The sequence below is a fragment of the Castor canadensis genome, chromosome 13 (genome assembly GCF_047511655.1).
Source record: "Castor canadensis chromosome 13, mCasCan1.hap1v2, whole genome shotgun sequence".
NCBI classification, from domain to species: Eukaryota; Metazoa; Chordata; class Mammalia; order Rodentia; family Castoridae; genus Castor; species Castor canadensis.
The window spans coordinates 124,202,947-124,226,618 of record NC_133398.1 but is presented as its reverse complement, the minus strand read 5'-3'; the positions used below and the strand labels follow the sequence as shown (position 1 = coordinate 124,226,618).

Sequence of the window (23,672 nt, the reverse complement as noted above, 5' to 3'; positions counted from 1 at the left end):
AACTGACAGGCGGTCCGTTTAGATCTGACTTGTCAACAGAGCCCATCACCCAGCGCGTCTCTGTGGCTCTCGTTTCTTACCCCAAAAAACAGGACAGAAGGAACTGTAGGAGAAACAGGACGTCCTTCCATTGACCGAACTCAGTGGCCTGCAAGAAGAAGAAAGTGAGGACCAGATGCGCGACAGTGGAGATTCTCTGCTTGCACCCATCCTGTTGCGATGCAGGGACCAACCTCCCGCCCAGAGAATCCCGTGTTGAAAGTCCTAGGTCACATAGCTGTGTGACCTCGGGCCCGTGGCTCTCCCTCTCTGAGCCGCCTGCCCCTTGCACGGCCCGACGTGAGCACCGACTGAAGCTGTCGGAGCTACCACTGATTTTCCAAATCTTTACTAATTAAGCTGCAGTTCCGAAAAGTTCCGAAAAGTTCATACCCGAATTAATCGTGTCAGCAAGGAAGGTCTCAGTCTATAAACTGTTTTCAAGAACTTCCGCCCCGCACAAATAAATAAGCTATTATTTGTTACCCACAAAGCAATCCCGTAGTGACGAGGGGGAAGAAGATTAAGACTCAATTCCTTGGTGGGTGCAGTGGCTCACGCCTGTAATCCCAGCTACTTGGGAAGGCAGAGATGGGGAGGACCAAAGTCCGAGACCAGCCCAGGTGAAAAATTAGCAAGACCCCATCTCAACAAACAAGGACTGGGGGTGTAGCTCAAGTGCAAGTCCCCCGTACCCCCGAAAAGGAAATAATGAAGCAAGGCGTTTATTTTCAAGCAGGGAATAATTAAACTTGAGTAACAACCAAGTACTTCTTCCTTAAAAACGTGAGTCTTCTTCATCTTGCACTTTGGGGTTTTGTTTTTTGGCGGGACTGGGATTTGAACTCAGGGCCTTCACCTTGAGCCACTCCACCAGCCCTTTTTGGTGAAGGGTTTTTTTGAGATAGAGTCTCATGAATTATTTACCCAGGCTGGCTTTGAACCTCGATCCTCCTGACCTCTGCTTCCTGAGTAGCTGGGATTACAGGCGTGAGCCACCGGTGCCTGGCCTGGGATTTTCTTTTCTTTTTTTTTTTTTTTAACCAGGAAAAAAGTCCTGTACTTTTAAATCCCTGCTGGGCAACTGGAAACCCTGGGTGTACGTTGGCCCCGTTGCAGGGGTTCAGGTGACAGAAGTCCAGTCCCCAGCTGTTTGTTCAGAGGGATGGCCATCTGTGACCCCATCCTGCAGTGCAAGTCCAAGGTCCAGGGGCGAATGCCAGGGCTGGAGTCACATCCACAGCCTTTGGTCCCTCCATGGCTCCCCTTCTTAGTCCCGTAGGGGAAATGACTCATTCCATCTCCCCAGGGAAGCTTCCGGCAGCGTCAGGGCCAGCCCTGCCAGCCACAGGTGGCCTCACACCGGGTGCACAAACTCCCTTTTCTTGGATTTGGTTCTCAATCTCAAGTGGGTTCAGTCCCGATCCAAAGTGACCAACTGAAAACAGGGCAAATGTGGGGGGAGTCAGCCCCACCAGCCGGGCTGGGGACCCCATATTCTCCCAGCACATTAGGACTTCACAACTTACAGCTGCTCTCTGGGGTTACTGCCCACCAAGCCCACTTGTAAATTGGAAATATCACGAGTCCAAAATGCACTGAAGGCTGAGCACCGTGCCTGCCGCCTGTAATCCCAGCTACTCAGGAGGCAGAGGTCGGGAGGGTCTGGGTTCAAGGTCTGCCCGGGCAAAAAGTGAGTGAAGACTCATTTCACTCTATAGGCCGGGCCTGTGGCACACAGCTGTAATCCCAGCTATGCAGGAAGGAGGATCGACGTCCAAGGCCGGCCCTAGGCAAAAATGTGAGACCCTACCTGAATAGAAACAAGCAGAAAAGGGCAGAGGGAGTGACTTAAGTGGTACGGCACTTGCCCAGCAAGCGTGAGACCCTGAGTTCAAATGCTAGCACCACCATAAAAACCTTATTAAGTAAATCAAACGCCATACACTGGCCTGCTCGGAACACCTGCGCGAGCCTCTGGTTGGGCGGAACCATGTCCCTCGGAGCCGATTTTGCACACGGTCACCGTGTGCTCACACAGGCGACAGAGTGACTGGGGCCCAGGGCCCCCGTCACGTCCACAGAGAATCACTGACCCGGGAGAGCAGGGCATCCCGTGGGACAAGCGTCGCTTCCACACCACTCTGAAGCCCCCAGATCCCCAAGTCAGCCCGTGTAGGACTGGGACCAGCGGGCGAGGTGGCGCACACCTGTAGTCCCAGCCGCTGGGGGGGGGAGCTGAGTCAGGGAGGGTTCTTGAGCCCATCTCCCAATAAAGCAAGCAGATTTAGTCACTTTATTATTATTATTTGAGAAAGCACCAGAGTTCAGGTGGTGACCACTGTAGGTCAGTGGTTCGGACTGGGGACATGTGACCCCACAGAAGCTTCATCACGAATAGCCAACGCGACACGCCAACAGCACTTCACTCACAAGCTACCTAACATTCGGTTTCTCTGAATTTCCTCTGAAAATACGCTTTGGGCCCCAAAGACGTGTTCTGAGAGTGTAAGAGTTTCTAGGGTTTTGGTCCTGGAAATGACAGACTTGGGGGACAGAGAGATTCGAGTGACCCAGGAAATGAGACAGACCTCCGGGCTTACTTCATTAAGAATTTATAATTTTAAATAAAATACCAGAAAAAAAAAATTACCATTTTGAGCCACGTGCAGGCGGTCATAATCCCAGCCGTGTGGGAGGCTGAGATGGGGAGAATCGCGGTTCGAGGCCGGCTTGGGGAAATAGTTCAGGAGACCCCATCTCCAACTAACCAGAGCAAAATGGACTGCAGGCATGGCTCAAGCAGGAGAGCGCCTGCTTTGCAAGAGCAAAGCCCTGAGTTCAAATCCCCAGTGCCAGCGAAAATAAAAAAGTACAAAGACTTTCTGATGTCACTGTGTCGTGTTGCTGACACCGATTCGACTGTTTTCAGACGCCCCGTCCTGCTGTGGCCCCCGACAGCCTAGCCCACGCTGGATCCCGAGCAGAAGGCTCTGCATCACAACTGCAGCTTCCTGGTGGGTTTTGAGCTAAACACTGGAGGTGACCGTTGGCACCTCGGTCCCTCTGTTGTCCCCTCCTGCTGGGAACAGTGAGCCCTGGCACTGACCCCAGGATGACAGGGACTGCAGCCTTCCAGAGTCATCCAAACCCTAAAAAGGGGGCTGCAAATGCCAGTGGCTGGGACTGGTGTGTGTGCCACATGGCCCCACTGTTGGGGACCACAGAAACACTGTCACAGCAGTGGCTGTGACCTGGCCACCACCTGTCTAATGGGAGAGGTGTAAAACCTGGCAGCTCTGGGGTGGGGCCTGGGGGTCAGGCACCCCAAATACGATTTGCCCTCGTGTGAACTTGAACACCACCTCCTCCACACGGGCAAAATTCTGGGAAGCTGTGGGCCCGACACCTCGCTTCGGGCTCAGTGTCCCTTACCTGAAATGCTTGCCCCAGAGGCGTTCTGGACATTGGCTTGTTTCAGGTTGGGGACATTTGTAGGTAGATTTCTGGGGGTGGGATGCAAATCTGAATGTGACATCCAGGAATGCTTCAGCCACAGCTGATACATACGCTAGGACGCCTGCATTTGTCACTGTGACCGATGCATGAGGTCAGCGTGCAATTTTCCACTTGTGACATCACAAAGTTTCCGATTTGGGATCATTTCTTCTGTGTTCGTCCAGATGATCGGTTGGGGCTTTCTTGTGGTGGTTTTATTGGTTTTTGTTTTGAGACAGGCTCTCACTCTTGTAGCTCACTCAGGCTGGTCTCGAACTCACAATCCTCCCCACCTCAACCTTCTCAGTGCTGGGATTGCAGGCACGAACCACCACGCCCGGCTTCCGGGGTCTCTGAGTTCTGAGTTCGGATTTCCACCTTGCACTAATGTACTATTTGGTAGCTAAGGTAAGCAGAGTAAACACTAATTCAAATGTGGATCCTGGAATATTCCGAGGAAAATGACGTGATTTCTGGGATTTCTTTTAAAATACTCTAGAGGAAGCTGGAGTGGATGGGGACAAACTAAGAAAGTCAAAGAGCCAAAAAAAAAAAAGTATGGAAGCTGAGTAATGGGTAGACAGTTCATTGAAGTATCTCAGCACTTTGTGCATGTTTCAAAATGTCCCTTAAAAAGCAACAAATAAATCCATTCTTTAAACTACAAAGTAACAAGTAACCCCATCTTTAAACTATCAACCTTCCCTTCCTAAGGAAGTAGCTTTCCTAGAGTTCCCCACATCAGCCAAGGCGGACACTGCAACTCAAACTCAGATTTTTATTGCTATTTTCCAAAATGTTTCAAGTCCTGAGCTCTTGTCACTACGTCCTGCCACCTCCCCAGTGTCTACAAGATAAATGCCAATGCACGAATAGTGCCAAAAATTTTCTTAGGGATGTCTTTTTGAAATGGGGTCAGGTTGGTCTTGAACTCCTGGACTCAAATAATCCTTCTATCTCAGTCTCCTGATGGTAGGGACTAAGGAGCACACCACCATGGCCAGCTCTCCTGTTCCCCTCCTTGTAACCCTCACAAGTGCCAAGTGTTAAATGTTAAATTAAATTCATTGTAGCCAGGTGCAGTGGCTCACGCCTGTAATCCCAGCTACTCAGGAGGCAGAGATCAGGAGGCTCACGGTGTGAAGCTGGCCGGGGCAAATAGTTCATGAGACCCTATTTTGAAAAAAAACCTTCACCCAAAAAGGGGCTCAAGGTTTGGGCCCCGAGTTCAAGTCCCAGTTGCACCAAAAAAAAAAACTGACTTGTAAAAGACTGCTCAGCCAGACGGATGCTGCCATGACTTACCTGCTGAAGGTCTCCCGTGGACACGCTTATGACAAGAGTCGGGATGATCATGAAGCAAGCATTGTAGAAAAGCACCCCGTATTTCCCCAGCTCCTACGGAAACAAGCACACAAAGAAAAACAACCCCCTGAATTTTAGAACTACGAAGATCGAGACTTCCTGGAGCTGCTTGTGCAACTTCGTGTGTGCAAAGTCGGAAACTGAGTCCTGCCGGCTCTGGCCTGTGAAATGCCGTCAGCACTGCCAGCCAATCTTTGATGCAAAATGCCTCCACGAGTCTGCGATTCCAGGGTCAAGGTTGGCTTTGCACCGAAAGCCACTGCCGCACCGGGTGGACACGGTGGCACTGGCTGGGGTTCTGTTTTTTCAGAAAATAAGAAATCTGGAAGAGCGTGCTAACATAAGCAGTTCCCTTAAGTCATCTGCTCTGCCCACGGCCGAAGCAGCAGAATTACCTGTCTGCTGTCATGAAAGTGGTCACACCCCTCTGTCCCCCAAAAATGGGTGGCATATTGTGATTTGGTTTTTTACCATGAAAAGAAACAAATGGCCACATAGATTAAAAAAAAAAAAAAAAAAAGCTCATGGAAACATGTGACAGTCCCTCATCACACGAAGAACCATACGCCTGGCTCAGCCTGCGAGCCCCTGGGAGCAGTGGGCCTGGGGACGGCTGGTGGCCCCCACACAGGGAGCCACCCTGAGGACAGTCATCTGTCCCAGCCCTTGTGATGGCAGGGGCCGTTACCCCTGGAGGAGTGCACAGATCACCCACTGTCATCTCACACCACGGATGAGGATGGGGAGACATCGAAGTTGGAAGTCACAGTGGCCAGTGGCGTTGTCCCCAAACTCTGGAAGTAGTGCTCTCTCAGAATGGGCATCCTGACCGCTCTGACTTGGTCACTGATGCTCATTTTTTTTAAAAACTGCTTTTCAAAATGTCATTCCTTCCATATCTTTCACCCCCACTTCTGCAAGACAAGGAGGAACAGGGCTTATTCAGACACCATAATCAAGAAAAATGAATTTGTAATGGAATGATCATATTCTGTAAATTAAGTATAAAACTTGGTTTCCGGTCTTCTTGTCATTTGGGGGCCAGATGGCAACACCTAAGAGCTGGGGAGGGACAATCTGGTACCTTCGGGTCCATCTTCTGCTTAGTGTAAACGCTGTTGGCCGCTGTGAAGATGTCATTCAAAAACACAAAAATGTAGCCTTCCCAGTTAAAAGCAAGGTCAGACCTGGCCGGGGGACACAAAGGGTGGAGGTTACTCAGGGACTCCCAGAGTTGGCCTCAAAGGTGGCTCTTCCTCTTCCCAGTCCTTTCCCTGCCTAACTGAGGCCCCCTCTGCCTCTTTTCCTCCAGGCCAAAGCGAGGCCAGCAAGCAGGTGGCTTCCTGCAGTCTGGCCAACAACTGTCCCGCAGGGACACCAACTGTCTTCCTTTTAGGCCAAGCCCTGCTTGGCTAACTGACAAGCAGGCATGACGAGCAATGGCCTCAACCTTTGTAAGGACAGTGATTTGCAGCCCGCCGGCGGCTTTGCTTCTTGTAGTAAACAAGGCCACCTCAGGGTACAGCCCGTGTGGCACAGCTGGGGAGCTACTGGGACGAGAGGTAGTGTGACCCCTGCATCTAGGGCCCCAGCAGCACCCTGTCCATCAAAAGGATGAGGCCTAGGCCACTCTTTGTGTGTGTGTATATGGGGGGGTACTGGGGTTTGAACTCGTGGCCTCACTCTTGCTGGCAGGCACCCTACCACTTTGAGCTGCCACTCCAGTTCTCTCCACTTTTGTTATTTTTCAAATAAGTCCTCTCGTTTTTGCCCAGGCTGGCCTGGACAGCCATCCTCCTACCTCTGCCTCCCACATAGCTGGGATGATAGATGTGTACCGCCATGCCCGGCTTTTCATAGATTGAGATGGGGTCTCCCCCCCCTCCCACCCCGTCCCCGTTTGCCCAGGTGGCCGTGAACTTGGATTCTCCTCACTAGCTGGGATTACGGGCGTGAGCTACAGTAACTCTGCTAAGTCACCTTTCTTCCCAGGATTTACAAACATCTTCACTTCAACTTCCATTTTATTTTATTTTTAAAATTCTCTTTCTCTTACTGTTGTGCTGGGTGGGGGTACATTGTGGCATTTACAAAAGTTTTTGCGATATGTCAAATATTATCATACTTGAATTTACCCCCTCCACGGCTCTAATTTATCCCCTCCTTCCCCCACTCAAATTCCATTTTAATTAACACCAGTATAAATTCATTTAGAGAGATTTGACACAGGGATGAGGGGAAAAAATAGCTCATATACGATGAGATCTAATCCACCCACACTTCACCCTCAGAGAGCACACCAGAGCTATCCCCTGTGACAAAAGCTGCCACAGAGGACAAACCTCTTATCCGTCCTCTTAGGTTCAGTGCCTGGGGACCCACAAATTTGGTTTTTTTTATTTTTGCTTTTTGGTTTTTTTTTTTTTTTGGTGGTGCTGGGGTTTGAACTCAGGGCCTTACACTTGCTAGGCACACTGTACCACTCGAGCCATGCCCCCAGCCCTACAAATTTGATTTTTGCTTTGGCTTTGTTTATTTTATTTTTGGTTTCTGGGACAGGATCTCACTGTGTGGTCCAACATGACCTCAAACTCCTGGGCTTAAGCAAACCTCCAGTCTCATCTTCCCTGGCGGCTGGGACTACAGGCGTATGGTACCGCATCCACCTGGCTGACAAAAGACAGATGGACAAGAGGAAAGGAATTCCAATCTTATTAATACTTTACGTGCACAGGAGTTCGAAGAAAAGTGGAGCTCAAGGAGGCAGGGAGATGTGGGGACGTACGAAACGCAGGTTTCAGCATCCAGAGACAGACGAATTGTGCAAGTGAGTAAGGACTCTATGAGGGAAAACAGTGGCTGAGAAAGCAGATTCGTGGCCAACCCTGATGGCTGTCATTTAGAGCCATTTGCCAACTTTCTCTGGCCCTGTGACTTGCTTTGGTAAGATGTGATACCTGTCACTTCAAGGCAGCATTCCCTTCTCCTGCCTGGATGCAGGTCTGGCTGAGGCAGGGATCCGTCCATCAGCAGGGACCCTGGGTGACAGCGAGCAGAGTCCCCAAGCCACTGCTGTGGCTTTGCATGCACGACCTGGCAGAGGACGCTTGGTGTGGACACCTGGGGAGATGTGGATCCCAGAAGCCTCAACTGGCTCATCTGACTAACATCTGCATTTGGGTGAGGGGACGGCTGGGGTCACAGCTGGCCTGTCACCACCAGGAGGGGACCCATTCTGTGTGTGCTGAAAACCACCACTCCGAAGTGGCCCCTGGGTAAAAGCGAGAGGCTTCTAGAAACCCCACTTCCCTTGTGGCTCCCCAGGGCATCATCGGATGAGGTTAAAAGGCTTCCACGCACCTTGCCAGACACCACAGCGACCTCCATAAGCCACTTCGTAAAGTCCTCAGCCGGGCCTCGCTGGGTGGTTTTCAGAAGAGACGGGGAAGGGACACCCCACCGAGCCCCTCCCCACGAAGTCATTCGAACTCAGTCCCTGAAACAGGCTCTGAGTGCCACCTTTTGTGGTAAGAGGGAAATGGAGAGAAAAAACCCAAAGTGCCAGCTTCCATGGGCGCTCACCTCAGCCCACGCTGGGACCAAGGACACAGAGCGGACAGAGGAAAACGATGAACAGCCGGGAGCTGGTAGCTCCCGCCTGTAATCCCAGCTACTCAGGAGGGAGAGATCAGGAGGATCGAGGTTCAAAGCCAGTCTGGGCAAATGGTTAGTGAGACCCTAGCTCAAAAAAACTCATCACAGGAAAGGGCTGGTGGAGTGGCTCAAGTGGTAGAGCACCTGCCTAGCAAGTGGGAGACCCTGAGTTCAAACCCCAGTACCATGAAAGACAGAGAAAGAGAGACAGAGAGAGAGAGAGAGAGACAGAGAGGAATCTGAGTACCAAGTTGCAAACAAAAGCCCAGCGTCCTCATTCCTACCCTTGCAAAGTAATCACTCAGTCAGTCAGTTACCCTGCACTGAGTGTTGGCTTGTACCCCAAACATGCAAAAGCACTTAGTGGCAGCACTGTCCACTGGAAATGGTGCAGCATGGAGTGAAAACAACGCACAACACACAAGGCTTTACCTGTCTGTTGCGGGCTGGTGCGGGGTTATGTATGGTTTTGGTGTTGGGGATTGAACCTGGGACGTGCGTGCTAAACACCACCCTACCACTGAGATCCACAACCAGCTCAGATCTGCTATTTTAAAATCAAAACCCTATGACCTTTGTAAGTCAAATTTGGATATGGAAGCCACTCATTTCGTGGCTTTTTGTAAAAACAGTTGCCCTAAGGTCTAGAAGGACCTGCTCTCTGTGTTGTTAGAAGTGCTCTGGCCGACAGGGGCCCAGCCTGATGGTCACAGGCACACGGGGGGAGGCCACCAAACCTCAACAGATTTGTCCCTCAGCTGTTCAATTCAACTGCAGCCAGATGGAAAATGGAAAGCAAGAATGAGGCTAGACCTATTGTCACAGACACAAAGAAACGGTTGAGCAGAAGCAGCCTTACCCAGCTGCTACGAAAGCTCCCACAATGATGGCGAAGACGCTGGTGATGACACTGAGTGAGTACTGCTTCCTGGAATAAGCAAACAAGGAGGAGGAAAAGGAAAGTTAAGATACAGAGTACATCTCCAGACCAACCTGAAAATAGACGTCAGTGTTCTCAGCTCCAATCTAACAGACCATGCATTTGTCCTGCAGAGGAGGCATCTGCAAGTCAGTCAAATTTACATTTATATTATGTCTTAAGCAGTTTTCATGATCAAATCCCCAGTGCTTTCTCCGTCCTCGCGGGAGAGATGCTGGGACAAATGCAGAAGAGGGCCTGTCACTGAGTCTGGTTTCATGGAATCGTAGAGGACGTTCAAGAATTAAGATAAAATTTAATACTGAGGCTTCAAATAGTGAAGTCTCCCACTAAATTTCCTTGCTAAAAAAAATCTGCAGGGCAAAAATCAAGAGTCCCCTCTAGGGATGTCGGGCTTCGGTGTCCCTGTGGGAAGGTTTTATGCCAACGTTATAAAAATTAATCTATTCTGATGCTGTTGTAGGCAGTCCATGAGAACTGGCTTTCCTGACAGCCAGTGTCCTATTCTACATGGCCTCCTGGGTAATTCTCTATTCCAGAAACAGTGCGAAGCCCAGCTGGCCCAGCACCGGACTCACATCTGTTTGGGGCACTGCTTTGTCTTTGGTAATTTTCTACCATAAAGATGGTGTTTGGCTAATGGAAACCAACAAATCTGAAAAACCTCTCACTGAGTTCTTGGGAAATCGTGGAGACAGCTGACTGCTTTTAAGTCTCCTTTAGTTATTGCAGCTAGCAATTCAAAGCGACTCCTAGCAAAGAGGTCAACTGGTGAGAATTGATTGAATAAAAATAATGCGGGGGGGGGGCACACAGGGGGCGGGGTTGGGGGGTGGGGGGATGAAGGAAAACAAAATCACCCAAGTATGATGGCTTCCAGCAGCAAAGTGAGTGGGATGGTGAATTTCCTGAGCACAGTGAACATGGGGAGGCTGTCAGAAGAAGATGGGAGGACATCAGACACCCTGTGTTGCTGTGGTAAACCCGTTGTATGTTCTTAATTCAAGCCCACTCTTTCCCAAATTAAACAGAAGGAATTAACAGTAATTCTATTTACCATCAATCAATGGTATGTTTAAGTGACATAAACAAAATGATTAAATCACTGCAGACCCTGCCACGTGCAGACTCAAACTAAACCTATCTGAGCTGGCTTTCCTTTTCTTTTCCCTGGCTGAAAGTGACAGGCTGATTGGAAACTCAACGTGGACATTCAAGGGACACAGAAACACAACAATATTGAAACAGAACAAAGTTGGTGTACCCACACTTTGTCAAAACTGACTACAAGGCTACCATCACCGAGGCTAGCGAGGACTGGTTTTATGATGTATAAATGCAACCAAAGGAACCAAAGGAAGGGTCAAGAAATGAGCTGCTGACTCACTCCTGTAATCCTAGCTACGTGGGAGCTTGACACCAGCCGAACAGTTCACCAGACCCCCATCTCCAAACTAGCCAAAGGAAAATGGGCTGGAGGTGCGGCTCAAGTGGTAGAGCACCTCCTTTGCAAGTGCAAAGCCCTGAGTTCAAACCCCAGTCCTACCCTAAATAAATAAAAGAATAAATAAATACACAAATAAATAAATAGAAAACCCATAGACTAGGGTAGGATTTTATAAATCATATATATATCATTTATATATATTATATTTGATTTATATATATATGCCTAGGATATATAAAGTCCACTTATGACTCAATAATAAAAACACAATAAAACCTTATTTAAAAACAGCAAGCTTTTGAACAGTCACCTCTCTGAGGAAGGTGTACAAAGGACCAACAGGCACACACAAAGTGTGTCATTGGCATCGCCAGGGGGACGGAAAGCAAAGCACAAGATACCGCACAGCCACCAGGACGGCTATAATCAAAGAAAGACCCAAGAAGGGCTGGCTGGGGGCCTGCCTAGCAAGCGCAAGGCCCTGAGTTCAAAGCCCAGTACCACCCAAAAGAGAGGGAGAGCGAGAATACTAAATTTGTCAGGGCTGTACAGAAGTTGCAGCCCTCATGTGTGGCTAGTGGGAATATAAGATGATGTGGCCAGTTTGGAAATTAGCTCAGCAGTTCCTCAAAGGGTTACACAGAAAACTGCCATGTAATCTAGCAGTTCTCTTTTTGTTTCCTCACTACTTTCACACATTAATAGTCCGAGGGGGTTTCATTGTGACAGTTCCATAAATGCGAACGGTGTACCCTGAACAAGCTCACCCTCTCTACTAGGTCCTCCTAAGCTCCTGCCCTCCTTTCTTCACTGTTTGGTGGGTTCCGTTATGCTATTTTTAGATAGCTAGATAGATAGATAGATAGACAGATAGATAGATAGACAGATAGATAGATAGATAAGAGATAGATAGATGATAGGTGTGACTTTGATCCCTGTCACCTCCCCCCCATACCCTTTCCTTTTCTCCTCCCCCTGCTGCTGATCACCCCCCCCCAGAAAGTCCCCTTTGTATGCTCAAGGTCTATCACCATCACTGTCATCGTTGTCACCATCACCATCATCTTAGGTCAAGATTCCCCATACTGGAAGTGACAACTTCCAGTATTTGACTTTTTGAGCTCAACTCATCTCGCTGAATATCATGGTCTCCCCAGCCGATGACAGCCCTAAGTCGCTCTTCATCACACCCAAACCCACGACATCATCCCCTTTCCTCCACACGCCACATCTTCTTGACCAAGATGCTGAGGTCCTTCCTTCCTCGTCTGTCCGGCATTCATACCGTGGGACACATTTAACATGAAAGGTAACACGGAGATCCTCAAAGAAACAGAAGGACAACAGCCCAGATCAGCCTGAGCATCACGTGCCCTACAGCAAAGAAGAACTCAAAGTGCACGGGGACCCCCAGTTCGTGGGTCCAACCCAGGGGAATTCCCAGTGGCCTGAGATGGGACAATTCTCTCTTCGAATGAATTCAATCACATGGACGGGACAAAGACAGCAATGGATCAAACCCCCAAATCCAACTGATCCTGTTTGCCAAAGCAGCAAGGGCGGTTCCAGGCAGGGAGACAGTCCCCTCAAGAGAGGGTGTCCAAAGGACTCACATCCACACGCAAGAAACCGAATCTAGACACAGAACTTTGACCTCTCACACACAGTCACTCAAAACAAGTCACAGAGCTAAACGTGAAGCTATATGTGGAAGAGACCACAGAAGCAAAGCTGGGCGACCTTGGGCTTTGAAATTCTACAGGGAAATACTGATTGTGGGACTTCTCTGAGATTAAAAACTGGCCAAGGCAGAGCGCCTGCCTACCCAGCTCAGGGCCCCGAGTTCAAATCCCAGTACTGCCAAAAAATAAAATAATAATTAAACAAAGACAAAAAAAAACCCTGCTGTACGAAAGACAGTGTTGAGAGAGTGAAAAGAAGCCGGCATCCTAGCACAAGCCTGGAATTCCAGCCCTCCGGAGGCTGAGGCAGGAAGATTCTGAGTTGGAGGCCAGCCCGGGCCACACAGTGAGGCCCTGTCTCAAAATAAAAAAGAAAACAAAAAGGAAGGGAGGGAGGGGAGAGAGGAATGGAGGGAGACAGAGGAAGGGAAGGAAAAAAGCAAAATATTTGCAAAAGACCTATCTGAGAAAGGCCTTGTGTTTGAATAAATGAAAATCCATGAGGTCACAATGACAGAAGAAAACAGAACAGATCCCACTGGCCACCACTGAAGGTGACAGGACACTAATTTACCACTCTGAACATTTATAAATAAAGCCTTCATCCTGCCTTTCCCATGTGCACTGGTGAAATCATTGAAGGTGGGACGCTGAAGCAGAAGGGCGCCATTTTGCTTTGTGTGATGAAGCCATGGTTCTAGACCGTGGCCAACCACAGCTGCAGAAACCAGTAGGGGGAAGACATGGACAAGTTTCTGTAAAAGGGACCTCACTGACTCCTTAAAATCACCCAAACCAAAATGAGCAACTGAATGTCAGCCAAAGCAGACTCAAGTGAGCAGTGGAAAGACACCAACACCGCCACCAAGAAGCCCATCCGGCCTGCAAACCTGAACCAAAATCCAACCAAGCCCTAGAAGCAAAGAGCAGTTTGTAGAAAACGCAAGGGATGGAGGAACACAACCCTTCTTCCTTCCTACGTCTGACCCCATTGGCTGGCTCCCCCTCACCTCTGAGAACACCCTCAGGCCCCCCAAGTCCTCGTCTGTGAGGCAGAGACCCCAACGGGCAAGGTGGGCAGCTGTCAGACTCCTCCTCCAGGGCTGCAGGTGCACCCAGGGGCAGGCACAAAAGCCACAAGAGGATCAGCCACAGGACACCCTAACACAAGTCTCAAGTGGCTGAGGCAAACCCACTGTCCTGGACCAGAGGAAACAAGAAACCGACTAAAAGACATCACTGAAAACCTATCCTTTTGGTTTCACAACCACAACCTGTCCTTTCCAATTTTTATCTGTCCTGGTCCTTCTGGTCTGTCACCCCTACCTCTTCCACTGTCACTATTCCGACAGAGTCTCCTCCATTTCTGTCACCTTTTGCACAAATGTTACTTTCTCATTCTGTAGGCCTTCATTCACGTGGATTCAGTGAGGCGACACATTTCTTGTCACCTCTGTGGGTTAATAGGGTGGCTTTTGTTTTGCACAATGACTTTAAACAAAAATAACCAAAGGCGAGATTACTCAGAATCACACCTTACTTTTTTTTCTTTTGGCGATACTGGGGTTTGAACTCATGGCCTCAGCCTTGCTAGGCGGGCGCTCTGCCACTTGAGCCACTCCGCCAGCACTTTTTGATTTCGTTACTTTTTTAGACAGGGCTTTGCTTCGATGTCCTATTTGTGCTTCCCACGTAGCGGGGATGACGGGTACGCACTGCTGTGCCCAGCGTTTTACAGACTGAGAGGCGGTCTCAGGAACTCTTTGCCCAGGCTGGCTTTGAACCGTGATCCCCCTGATCTCTGCCTCCTGGGTAGCTGGGATTACAGGCGTGAGCCACCAGCACCCAGCTGTACCTTGCTTTCTTAACTTACTAAATACTTTTTGTCTTCTGTGTGTAGCCCAAGCAACATCCGGGAAAATCAAACTCTTGTCTTTGAACCCCTGAAGGCAGAGGGGTAAGAACCTCCCATCAACCGTTATCCGCCCTGTACCTTAATTTACTCGTGCTCGATAATCCACTTATGTGGTTCCCGACGTACAGAAGAGGCAGAGGAAACAGCTTCAATAAAAGAAAAAAGATTGAATATTTGGTTAGAACACCAAGAATTCTCTTCCCTCACATCTCAAAATGTCAGTTGTGCGCCCTCAGCACACAAATCATTTCCGTCTCTTTGCCAGCAAGGACTGAATTTGCCAAAATCCCAAACGCAGCCCCAAATTTCTCCACAAGGTCAAAAGAGTTACATGAGGGAGTGACACTGTTCTTCTGTAAAGAAACTGATGTCCTCTTTTGTTTTTCTTTTTGGTGGTACTGGGATTTGAACTCAGGGCCTCACATTTGCTAGGCCGGCACTCTACCACTTGAGCCATTCCAGCTTTTTTTGTAAATTTCTTTTGTTTTTTGAGATAGGGTCCCATGAACTCTTTGCCCGGGACTGGCTTCGAACTGCGATCCTCCCGTTCTCTGCCTCCTGAGTAGCTGGGATGACAGGCGGGAGCCACCAGCGCGCAGTTTAAGAAACTGAAGTCTTGCCTTTGCCCACATTGGTGGAAGAGGGACAAGGCCCTCTCCGGTGGGGAGACCCCCGAGTTGTGTTGGTGAGTTGAGGATGGGCACTTCTAGTTTATATATGAGCTTCAAAAGGCTGGTGACAAGGCATGCAAATGTCTGTCTGTACATACGTGAGCGCTTCTGGACAAAGACAGGGCTCAGATCTCTTTGTAGAATGTCACAAGGTTGGTGATTCTTCCAAAATGAACAAAAGTCCTGGACAGGTAGTTCACAAAAGGGGATATCCAAGTGGAAGCTAAAGAATGAAAAGGGGCCTGGTATGGTGGCTCACGCCTGTAATCCCAGCTACTCAGGAGGCAGAGATCAGGAGGATCGAGGTTTGAAGGCAGCCTGGGCAAATAGCTCGTGAGACCCTATCTTGAAAAAAGCCATCACAGAAAAGGTGAAGTGGCTGAAGGTGTAGGCCCTGAGTTCAAATCCCAGTCCCACCAAAGAGACAAAAAGAAGGAAAAGGCCTGGCTGTAACTGAGCTGTCCGTGGTAGCTCACTGCGGGGACTGGGCAGAAGAAGAAGCCATGGAAAGCCGTTGAGCCTCACTCGAATCTTGGGTGACCAACCCAGGACACAGCTGCCCAGGAGGGCACAGAAGAACTCAGCACGGCTGGCACCACGAGGCCAGGAGCGGGAAGGGCCGTCCCTGTGCACTGCGGGGAGGCGGGCAGCAGGGTCCCCTGGAGAGCCCAAGCTACGTGTGCCCTGACTGCCAGCCCTGGTGGCCCTTTAGAGACAATCGGGCGTGTGTGGAGAGGACCGTCCCTGTTGGGCCCCTGTCCCAAGTCCAGCTATGTCTGGACACTGGGCTTTGAAGGCGCTAAGTGAGGTTAAATGAAGAGCTATGGGAAGGGTTTTCATCCAGTCGGACTGGTGCCCCTGAAACAAGAGGGAAAGCCCCCGGGTCTCCTTATCTGTCTGTCTGTCTGTCTGTCTCTCTCAGACACACACACTCACACTTCGTCTTGAACCTTCTGCTGAGAAGGCACATTTCTGCGTCTTCACGGTTTTTTTATGAGGTAGTATAAAATAATGTGAACCAGTGAACAACAGTCTTATTTTTTGCCGTGATGGGTAGGTTGACATCTCTCATCTACTGTGACATTTTGTTTTTGACTTGTTGGAGAGGACCCGGATTATTATTTATTTATTCAGGTGGGACTGGGGTTTGAACTCAGAGCTTCGCGCTTGCAAAGCAGGTGCCCTACCACTTGAGCCTCCCCTCCAGTCCATTCTGCTCTGGGTATTTTGGAGATGGGGTCTCGAGAACTATTTGCCTGGGCTGGCCTCGAACCAGGATCCTCTAAATCTCAGCCTCCTTAACTGGGATTACAGCTGTGATCAGCACCTGGCTATCCCTGATTATTGATTGATGCTGTAAGCACGTGCTGAATCCACAATCCAGGGCTAACGAAGCTGGCATTTGTTTTCCCCAGGCATGAGTGACACGCAGTGCACAGGCCATGTGACAGTGCCACCTGGGAGGAGTGCCACTCTGCTCAAAGCCCTCTAAATCCAAATGCCACCGTCAAGAATTAAAGGCCTGCCTCAGTGTCTGGCGTATGTCTGCTTATGTCAAATTCCATTCTTCACTCCACTCATAACTTTTTAATCTTAAAAATAAAAAGTGAAAACAGGAAGGAGCAAGCTAGAGCCCAGGGCCAAATAAATAAAGTTTTATTAGAACACAATTACACCAATCACTTACATCTCATCTAGGGCTGAGCGGTGGACAGAGCTGGTCTGGCCCCTAGCCAAGCCTTGGCCTGGAGTGTTATTTTGGTACCAAGTGCAGACCTGTATTGTGATTGAATTACAGAAATGACAGCTGGCTGCTACCGTCTTTACTAAGAACTCTCAGAGCCAGCGCTCCAGAAGCTGAGGCAGGAGGATCGTGAGTTCGAGGCCAGCCTGGGCTACATAGCGGGACTCCACCTCAACAGAAAAACAGAAATTCCTCCCTGGTGTCAGCAGGACGCACAGTGTGCGCAGAGGACTCTACTCTCAGGCCCCTCTGGAATGCTTTCACCCTTTGTGCCTCCCCCAGCCTGTGTCACATACCTTCACAGGAATTTTCTTATCAAAATCAGGGAAGTGAATTATTTTATTTAGCTTGGACACATACAGTATCGTTATGGTGACTGCCATCTAAAGAAAAGAAGAGAAACTTCAGCAAAACATCTAGAAAGATCACTTAAAGTGCAATGCGATCATAAGAAGAAAGCAGATTCTTCAAAAAGAACGATAACTGCCCCCCTCCCCCCAAAAAAATCCACTTTACAGGTTCAGAGAAAAGTAAGCATGGCACAGAATGATAAAGCTGTTTGTCTTGACACTCTAGGTTCCCATGGGAACAAGATGCAAAACGCACACCATCGAATAGTCTCACACATTGACACAGCATCTCAGGGGCTCTAGAAAGGACGGCAGGGAGAAAAGGAATGGTGTCCCTCACAGTGACCAGAGTGACCCCGTGGGTGAGGTGTGGCCTCACAATCCTGGACCACACCTCCCCCATATCAAGCACATGTCACCTTCGCCCATTAAGGGACAATCCCCCCCACATTGCAGTAAACAGACACAATTCCAATATTGTGAGCTTTCTAAATCAAAGCAAACCCCCCCCCAATCTGTGGTGCTTGTTACTTGGTCTCCTGGAAATCACCAACACCAGACCAAAGAACACACAAAGCACCCAGCAATGAGTGGGACACACAATTGCTAAGTGAGCTTAGCTTGAAAGCTCATCCAAGCAAAAAGAAAAGAAAAGGAGGGAAGGAAGGGGAAGGAAGGAAGGAGGGAAGGAAGGAGGGATGGAGGCAGGAAAGAAGGAAGGGAGGGAGGGAGGGAAGGAAGAAGGAGGGAAGGAAGAAGGGAAGGAAGAAGGGAAGGAGGGAGGGAGGAAAGAAGGGAGGGAGGGAGGGAGGGAGGAAGGAAGGAAAGAAATATGAGTTGATAGTTCATGTTGTCTCACCCAGAATTTTCAGTCCTTTGATCCTCTGGCAGCTGGATAAATTTGTCAACCACAGTCTTAAATTAAAAACACTTGAAACGTCATCAAGAACACTGGTGACTAATTAAAAGGGTGATTTTTTTTTTTTTTTACTTACCTGTCCAACTCCAAGAAAAATTGGTGATGGAAAGCTACAAAGAAAATAGAATGGTATCAGTTTAACAACATGCAAAAATCTGTACCCACATAAATCATGAGAACGGGGTTATTAAAGAGTCTTGGCCAATGGAAACTTAGCATCAAGTTTATTCACGTTCCATTTCTCTGTTTCTTTTTCATTTTTTTTAACTTATCATGGCTAAACTTGGCAATATTCTTTTGCCCTTTGTGGGTAGAACAGACATGCTTATGTATGTAGAAAAAACCAAAATAAAACCGATGACAAATTATTAAAATTAATAAAAGTAACCTTAGAAAAGACACTGATTACAAGGAGACATGTATATAAAACTATAAATTGATATTAAAAAAATTTAAAAAGACCTAATTAAAGATCATGGATTAGAAATTCAGTGTCATATAAAATGAATACATTCTCAGTCAATATATTAATAAATATTTAATAAAAACTGATGATCCTAAAACTGAGTGGAAAGGCAAAAAACAAACAAACGAAAAACCACCCAAGACAATCTTCAAAAAGAACAAAGATGGAGAATTACTCTACTGGAGAGCAGGATTCATTTGGCTACAGTAAAAGAGGCAGGGTGTTATTTTTCAGGCAGTCCACACAGATGAATTCACACCTGGACACCTGACAGGACCTTACAGGACCCAGCTGTGAGTGAGAGAAGTCGAGGTAACTTGGGTCCAGAACTGGTCCCCACCTCACATCGCACTCAGCAAGGCCATGTGTGTGTCACCCCAACGGGCTTGTCCACTGCTCAGCCCTGCCCTGGCTCTGAGAAAAGCTGACATAGCACCAAAAAAACCAGCAGCCCTCTCTCTGTGTGTCAGAGGGGAAGTACACCCATCTCAAACAGGGTAAGAAAAGAAAGAAAGCTAAACCTAAGTTCTCGGAAAATAGAAGGCATCTCTGCACAGTACCACCAGGAAAATCAAATGAACTCTGGGGGATTCTGGGTGGTGCCACCCACATAACCCCCCCCCAAACACCAGAACAGCCTACATCCAACTGCAATCTACACGGGACAAAAGGCCACAGAGCCCTTGGGATCAGGCCTTTGTGGTGACTGCATCACAGCCCAGCCTGTCCCTCTGCCCACCAGTGCCTGCAGGAGCAGGCCACGCCTCTTCCTATCACCTCAGAGAGCACAACCTGCAACCCTGGGCAAAAATAGCAAGACAACAGTACAAACAATGAAGCAAGAACACAGGGTTTCCAGAAAATACACAGAGAGCTCAGCCTAGAAGAGAAAGAACCTTCCCGAACTGCTTCAGGGTAGAGGATAGCTTAGTAAGAATAAGAACTTCCACAAAACAAGAGCTCAAAATTAAGACACAAAACAGCCAGTGGGGATGAGAAGAGCACGCAGATCTCAGGAAATCCTTGAGGGCCAAAACAAGCTAACTGCCACATCTATAAAAGCCTTTAGGCCAGGAGGCCGGGTGGCTTACACCTGTAATCCTAGTTACTCCTGAGACAGAGGTCAGGAGGACCTCGGTTCAAAGCCAGCCCAGGCAAATAGTTCACAAGACCCTATCTTGAAAATAGCCATCGCAAAAAAGAGCTGGTGGAGTGGCTTAAGGTGTAGGCCCTGAGTTCAAATCCCAGTACCACTCCCCACCCCCCCCAAAAAAAAGTAACAGAAGGGCTGGAGGCAGGGCTCAGTTTTGTCTTGCAAGTGGACAGCCTGGGCAGGGGATGGGGGGTGGGGGGAACGGGGAGTCTCCAAAGCATCATCCAAAAGACAAATCTAACAGCCATGAACTCTCCACAAAAACCCACCCAGTAGCAAGGAGGAGGGCCAGAAAAGAAGCAAGCAAGGCTCTGTTCTGATAATGTAGCAGGGGGAGGGACGGCCTAGCAGGGAGATAAAGAATCTGAACGTGAAGACGGTCACATGGCACTGGGGGTGAAGTAGCCAATGGAGTCACATGCAACCATAGATGGGTTAAACCTTGCTTCTGGCTTGTGTAACCTGCTTGCAAGGGTGTGTAAGGTGACAGCCCTTTGTAGTCTGCTGAGTCTGTGCTGCCACAATAAAACATTGCTTCCTGCTAAACTGCTTCGGTTTCCCTTTCCCTGCTGATCTTGAGTAGTCTGCAAAGTCCACCAGTGACAGAAATGGAAGTAAGAACTCAAGCCTGGGGACATTGTAAAGAGCTACCGATGGTCACCTTATCCATTTAAATATACAGCAAAGGCAAGCAAGGATTATAATCACAGGTGTGACATGATCCACAAGATAAGGAGGTCAGGGGCTGGGGTGTGGCTCAGTGGTAGAACCCTTGCCCAGCAGGTGCAAGGTCCTGGGCTCCATTCCCAGCACCACAAAATAATACTAATTATAATTAAATAAAATAAACATGATGACTCTCACTTCTTAATGCTTTCCACGACCTCTTAATCTTAAAGGGATGTTTTTTGTTTGTTTTGGTTTTTGGAGGCACTGGGGTTTGAACTCAGGGCCTTATGCTCGCTAGGCAGGCGCTGTGCCACTTGAGCCACTCCACCAGCTTAAAGGGATGTTTTAAGAACCATTAACCCTTGTAGTGAAGAAATGTATACAGTTGGCCCTTCATGTCTGTATTTTCCCTATCCGTGTGTACAACCAACTGTGATCTAATACTTTTGAGAGGAAAAAAATTGCATCAGTACAGAGCATGTGCAGAAATTTTTCCTTATGGTCATTCCCCAAACAACACATTATCACGACTCCCTACAGAGCTCTGACGTGGCAATAGGCATGATAAGTAATGAGAAATGACTTAAAGTTATAAAATGTGCACAGGTGGTATACAAGCATTGCACCATTTTACACAGACACGAGAACCGTGGATTTCGGGTGAAAGGATGGGGTCCTAGGGCTAATCCTCCACAAAGGGATGGACCACATATCTGAAAATCAGCAATTCTCTGAGTTGAACGTCAGTTTCTCTTTTCTTCATGGAGCCCAGTAAAAGCCAGACTTCAAACACAAAGTGCAACCTGGGATCCCCACCTGAGAGGAACCTTCAAACGCAGCCATTAGACAATAATTTTGGCTGTCTTTTTGGATGGATGGATGGATGGATGGATGAGTGGATGGATGGATGGATGGATGGATGGATGGATGGATGGATGGATAGATGGATGGATGAATGGATGGATGGATGGATGGATGGATGAATGGATGGATGGATGGATGGATGGATGGATGGATGAACTGATGGATGGATGGATGGATGGATGGATGGATGGATAGATGGATGGATGAATGGATGAATGGATGGATGGATGGATGGATGGATGGATGGATGCATGGGTGGGTGGATGAATGGATGGATGGATGGATGGATGGATGGATGAATGGATGAATGGATGGATGGATGGATGGATGGATGGATGGATGGATGGATGAATGGGTGGGTGGATGGATGGATGGATAGATGGATGGATGAATGGATGGATGGATGGATGGATGGATGAATGGATGGACGGATGGATGGATGTTCATACACAGAGAGAAGGAGACATGAATACACAGACCGAATTACAGAGGTGTGGTTACTTGTGAGGACCAGGTCCTGGGAGTGGTCACAGGAAGTGGGGTGCAGGACAGTTTGTTGGAGACAAGACCAGGCTGCATCAGACTGGATCTAGATGAAGTCAGGGGGAGGCTGAGGCAAGTCAGGATAGAGAGGAAAGTGAAGACGTTGTGAAATCAGTCATCAGGAACTCAGGACCCATTACAGAGGGAGAGAGGAAAAGAGTGGAAAATTCAAGTCAACAGAGCAGAGGATGGAAAACAGAAAGGACCCAGCCCATCTCCACCCAGGGTGGGACAGAGATCCAGACATTTTTTTTTTTTTAAAGGGATTGGGGAAAACAGCATCTTCAGGAAAGAACCAGGTTTTCATCAAACTAAGAGAAAATTAGGAGTTGAATTTTTTTGTCATTGTGATGTTCTGTTTTGCTTTGGGTTTTGTGGTTGTTGTTGTTTTGTTTTGTTTGAGACAGGGTCTGACTATGTAGTCCAGGCTGGTCTTGAACTTTCGATCCGCCTCCTTCCCCCTCCTGAGTGCTTGGATTACAGGTGTGTACCACCATGCCCCAGCCTGAGTTTGTTTATAATGTAGACTTCCCATTCAAATTCAGTAACTTTTTATAAAAACCTGCCCCAGTGATTCAAACTTCCCAGGCAGGTTTGGAAATCACTGTGCTAACATAACCAAAACCCTGGGATGAATCACAAAGTCAACACACAGAAAATACAGAGCAAATGTTTGCTTAACTGAGCACAACTAAGTTCAATAGTTTTATTAAAGCAACTAACGTCATACATTCTTGCACATCATCGAAAATGGCATCCAAGTGGGGAAAATGAAACTCTCCACCTCCAAACTGCCTGCACAGATCCTGATCTCAAAAACCCACAAGTGCAACCAACGGGCCACAGATTCTTGGATGGCCCCATCTTTTCTCCAGTCCACCAGGGTTTCACAGTTCACATTCTTCAAGGCTTCTCTTCCTACCCAGGTAAAGCTAGGGTTACAGTGAACTGAAACTAACAGGCAACTAAGCCCACCCCTTAGTTCTGGACCCCCAATCAGAAATGGTGTGCCCAAAATGGAGGAGAGAAAAAAAAAAAAAAAAACATGTCTAAGTTACATTCCAATGACCTTGTGAACCTGGGAACTTGAACAGGTCCCCTCTTCTGCCCTCCAACACAGCACGCCACCCTCAAACAGCTAATGCTGTGAATTGAATTTCAAGTTTATTGTTGTAACTAAATCACTCCAACTTTCCTCCCCCCAAGAAGGGGTGCCTCAAGCATTCTGAAATGAGAAAATGAATACTATTTGAATGGAGCTCCAACTGTGGGGCATATTACATTACAGAAGTGTGGAAAATGTTTGCTGATAAGGATTCATGCCTTCCTGAGACAAAACTCCATTTCCTCATTCAGTCATGCAACTCAATTGCTTTTTTTTTTTGGTTGGACTGGAGTTTGAATCAGGGCCTCATGCTTGCTAGGCAGGTGTTCTCCCACTTGTTGGGTATTTTTGAGATACAGCCTCTCTAGAACTATTTGCCCAGGCTGGCCTTGAACCACGATCCTCCTGATCTTTGCCTCCTGAGTAACTGGGATTACAGGCGTGAGCCACCAGTGCCCACCTCAATTTTTTTTTTTCAGTGCTGGGAACTGAACCCAGAGCTTCTGCATCCTAAGCAAGCACTCACTTTACATTCAGCTACAGCTCCAGCCTTGGTACTCGAGGTGTCTGGTTTTGGTTCTTCCTGGCCAGACACATCTTAACTTCAAATGATCAGTGTCACCACTTCCAACCGAAACATAATGCTTG

At 48.3% G+C, this 23,672-nt stretch overlaps 1 protein-coding gene across 12 annotated transcripts in view; it reads right to left on the bottom strand.

The window, feature by feature from the left end:
• Positions 1-23,672, bottom strand: part of Slc35d2 (solute carrier family 35 member D2) — a 35,362-nt gene that overhangs the window by 9,599 nt on the left and 2,091 nt on the right. For 7 of the 12 annotated variants that reach the window (XM_020158902.2, XM_074052554.1, XM_074052549.1 and 4 more), the window contains 8 exons: positions 18,301-18,334; positions 17,252-17,338; positions 14,619-14,686; positions 10,357-10,428; positions 9,416-9,484; positions 5,987-6,089; positions 4,843-4,935; positions 81-148 (listed from right to left, as the gene is read on the bottom strand). In XM_020158902.2, coding sequence (XP_020014491.1) covers positions 81-148; positions 4,843-4,935; positions 5,987-6,089; positions 9,416-9,484; positions 10,357-10,428; positions 14,619-14,686; positions 17,252-17,338; positions 18,301-18,334 — 594 coding nt within the window. The other 5 variants (XM_074052556.1, XM_074052555.1, XM_074052550.1 and 2 more) reach the window with 5 other exon arrangements.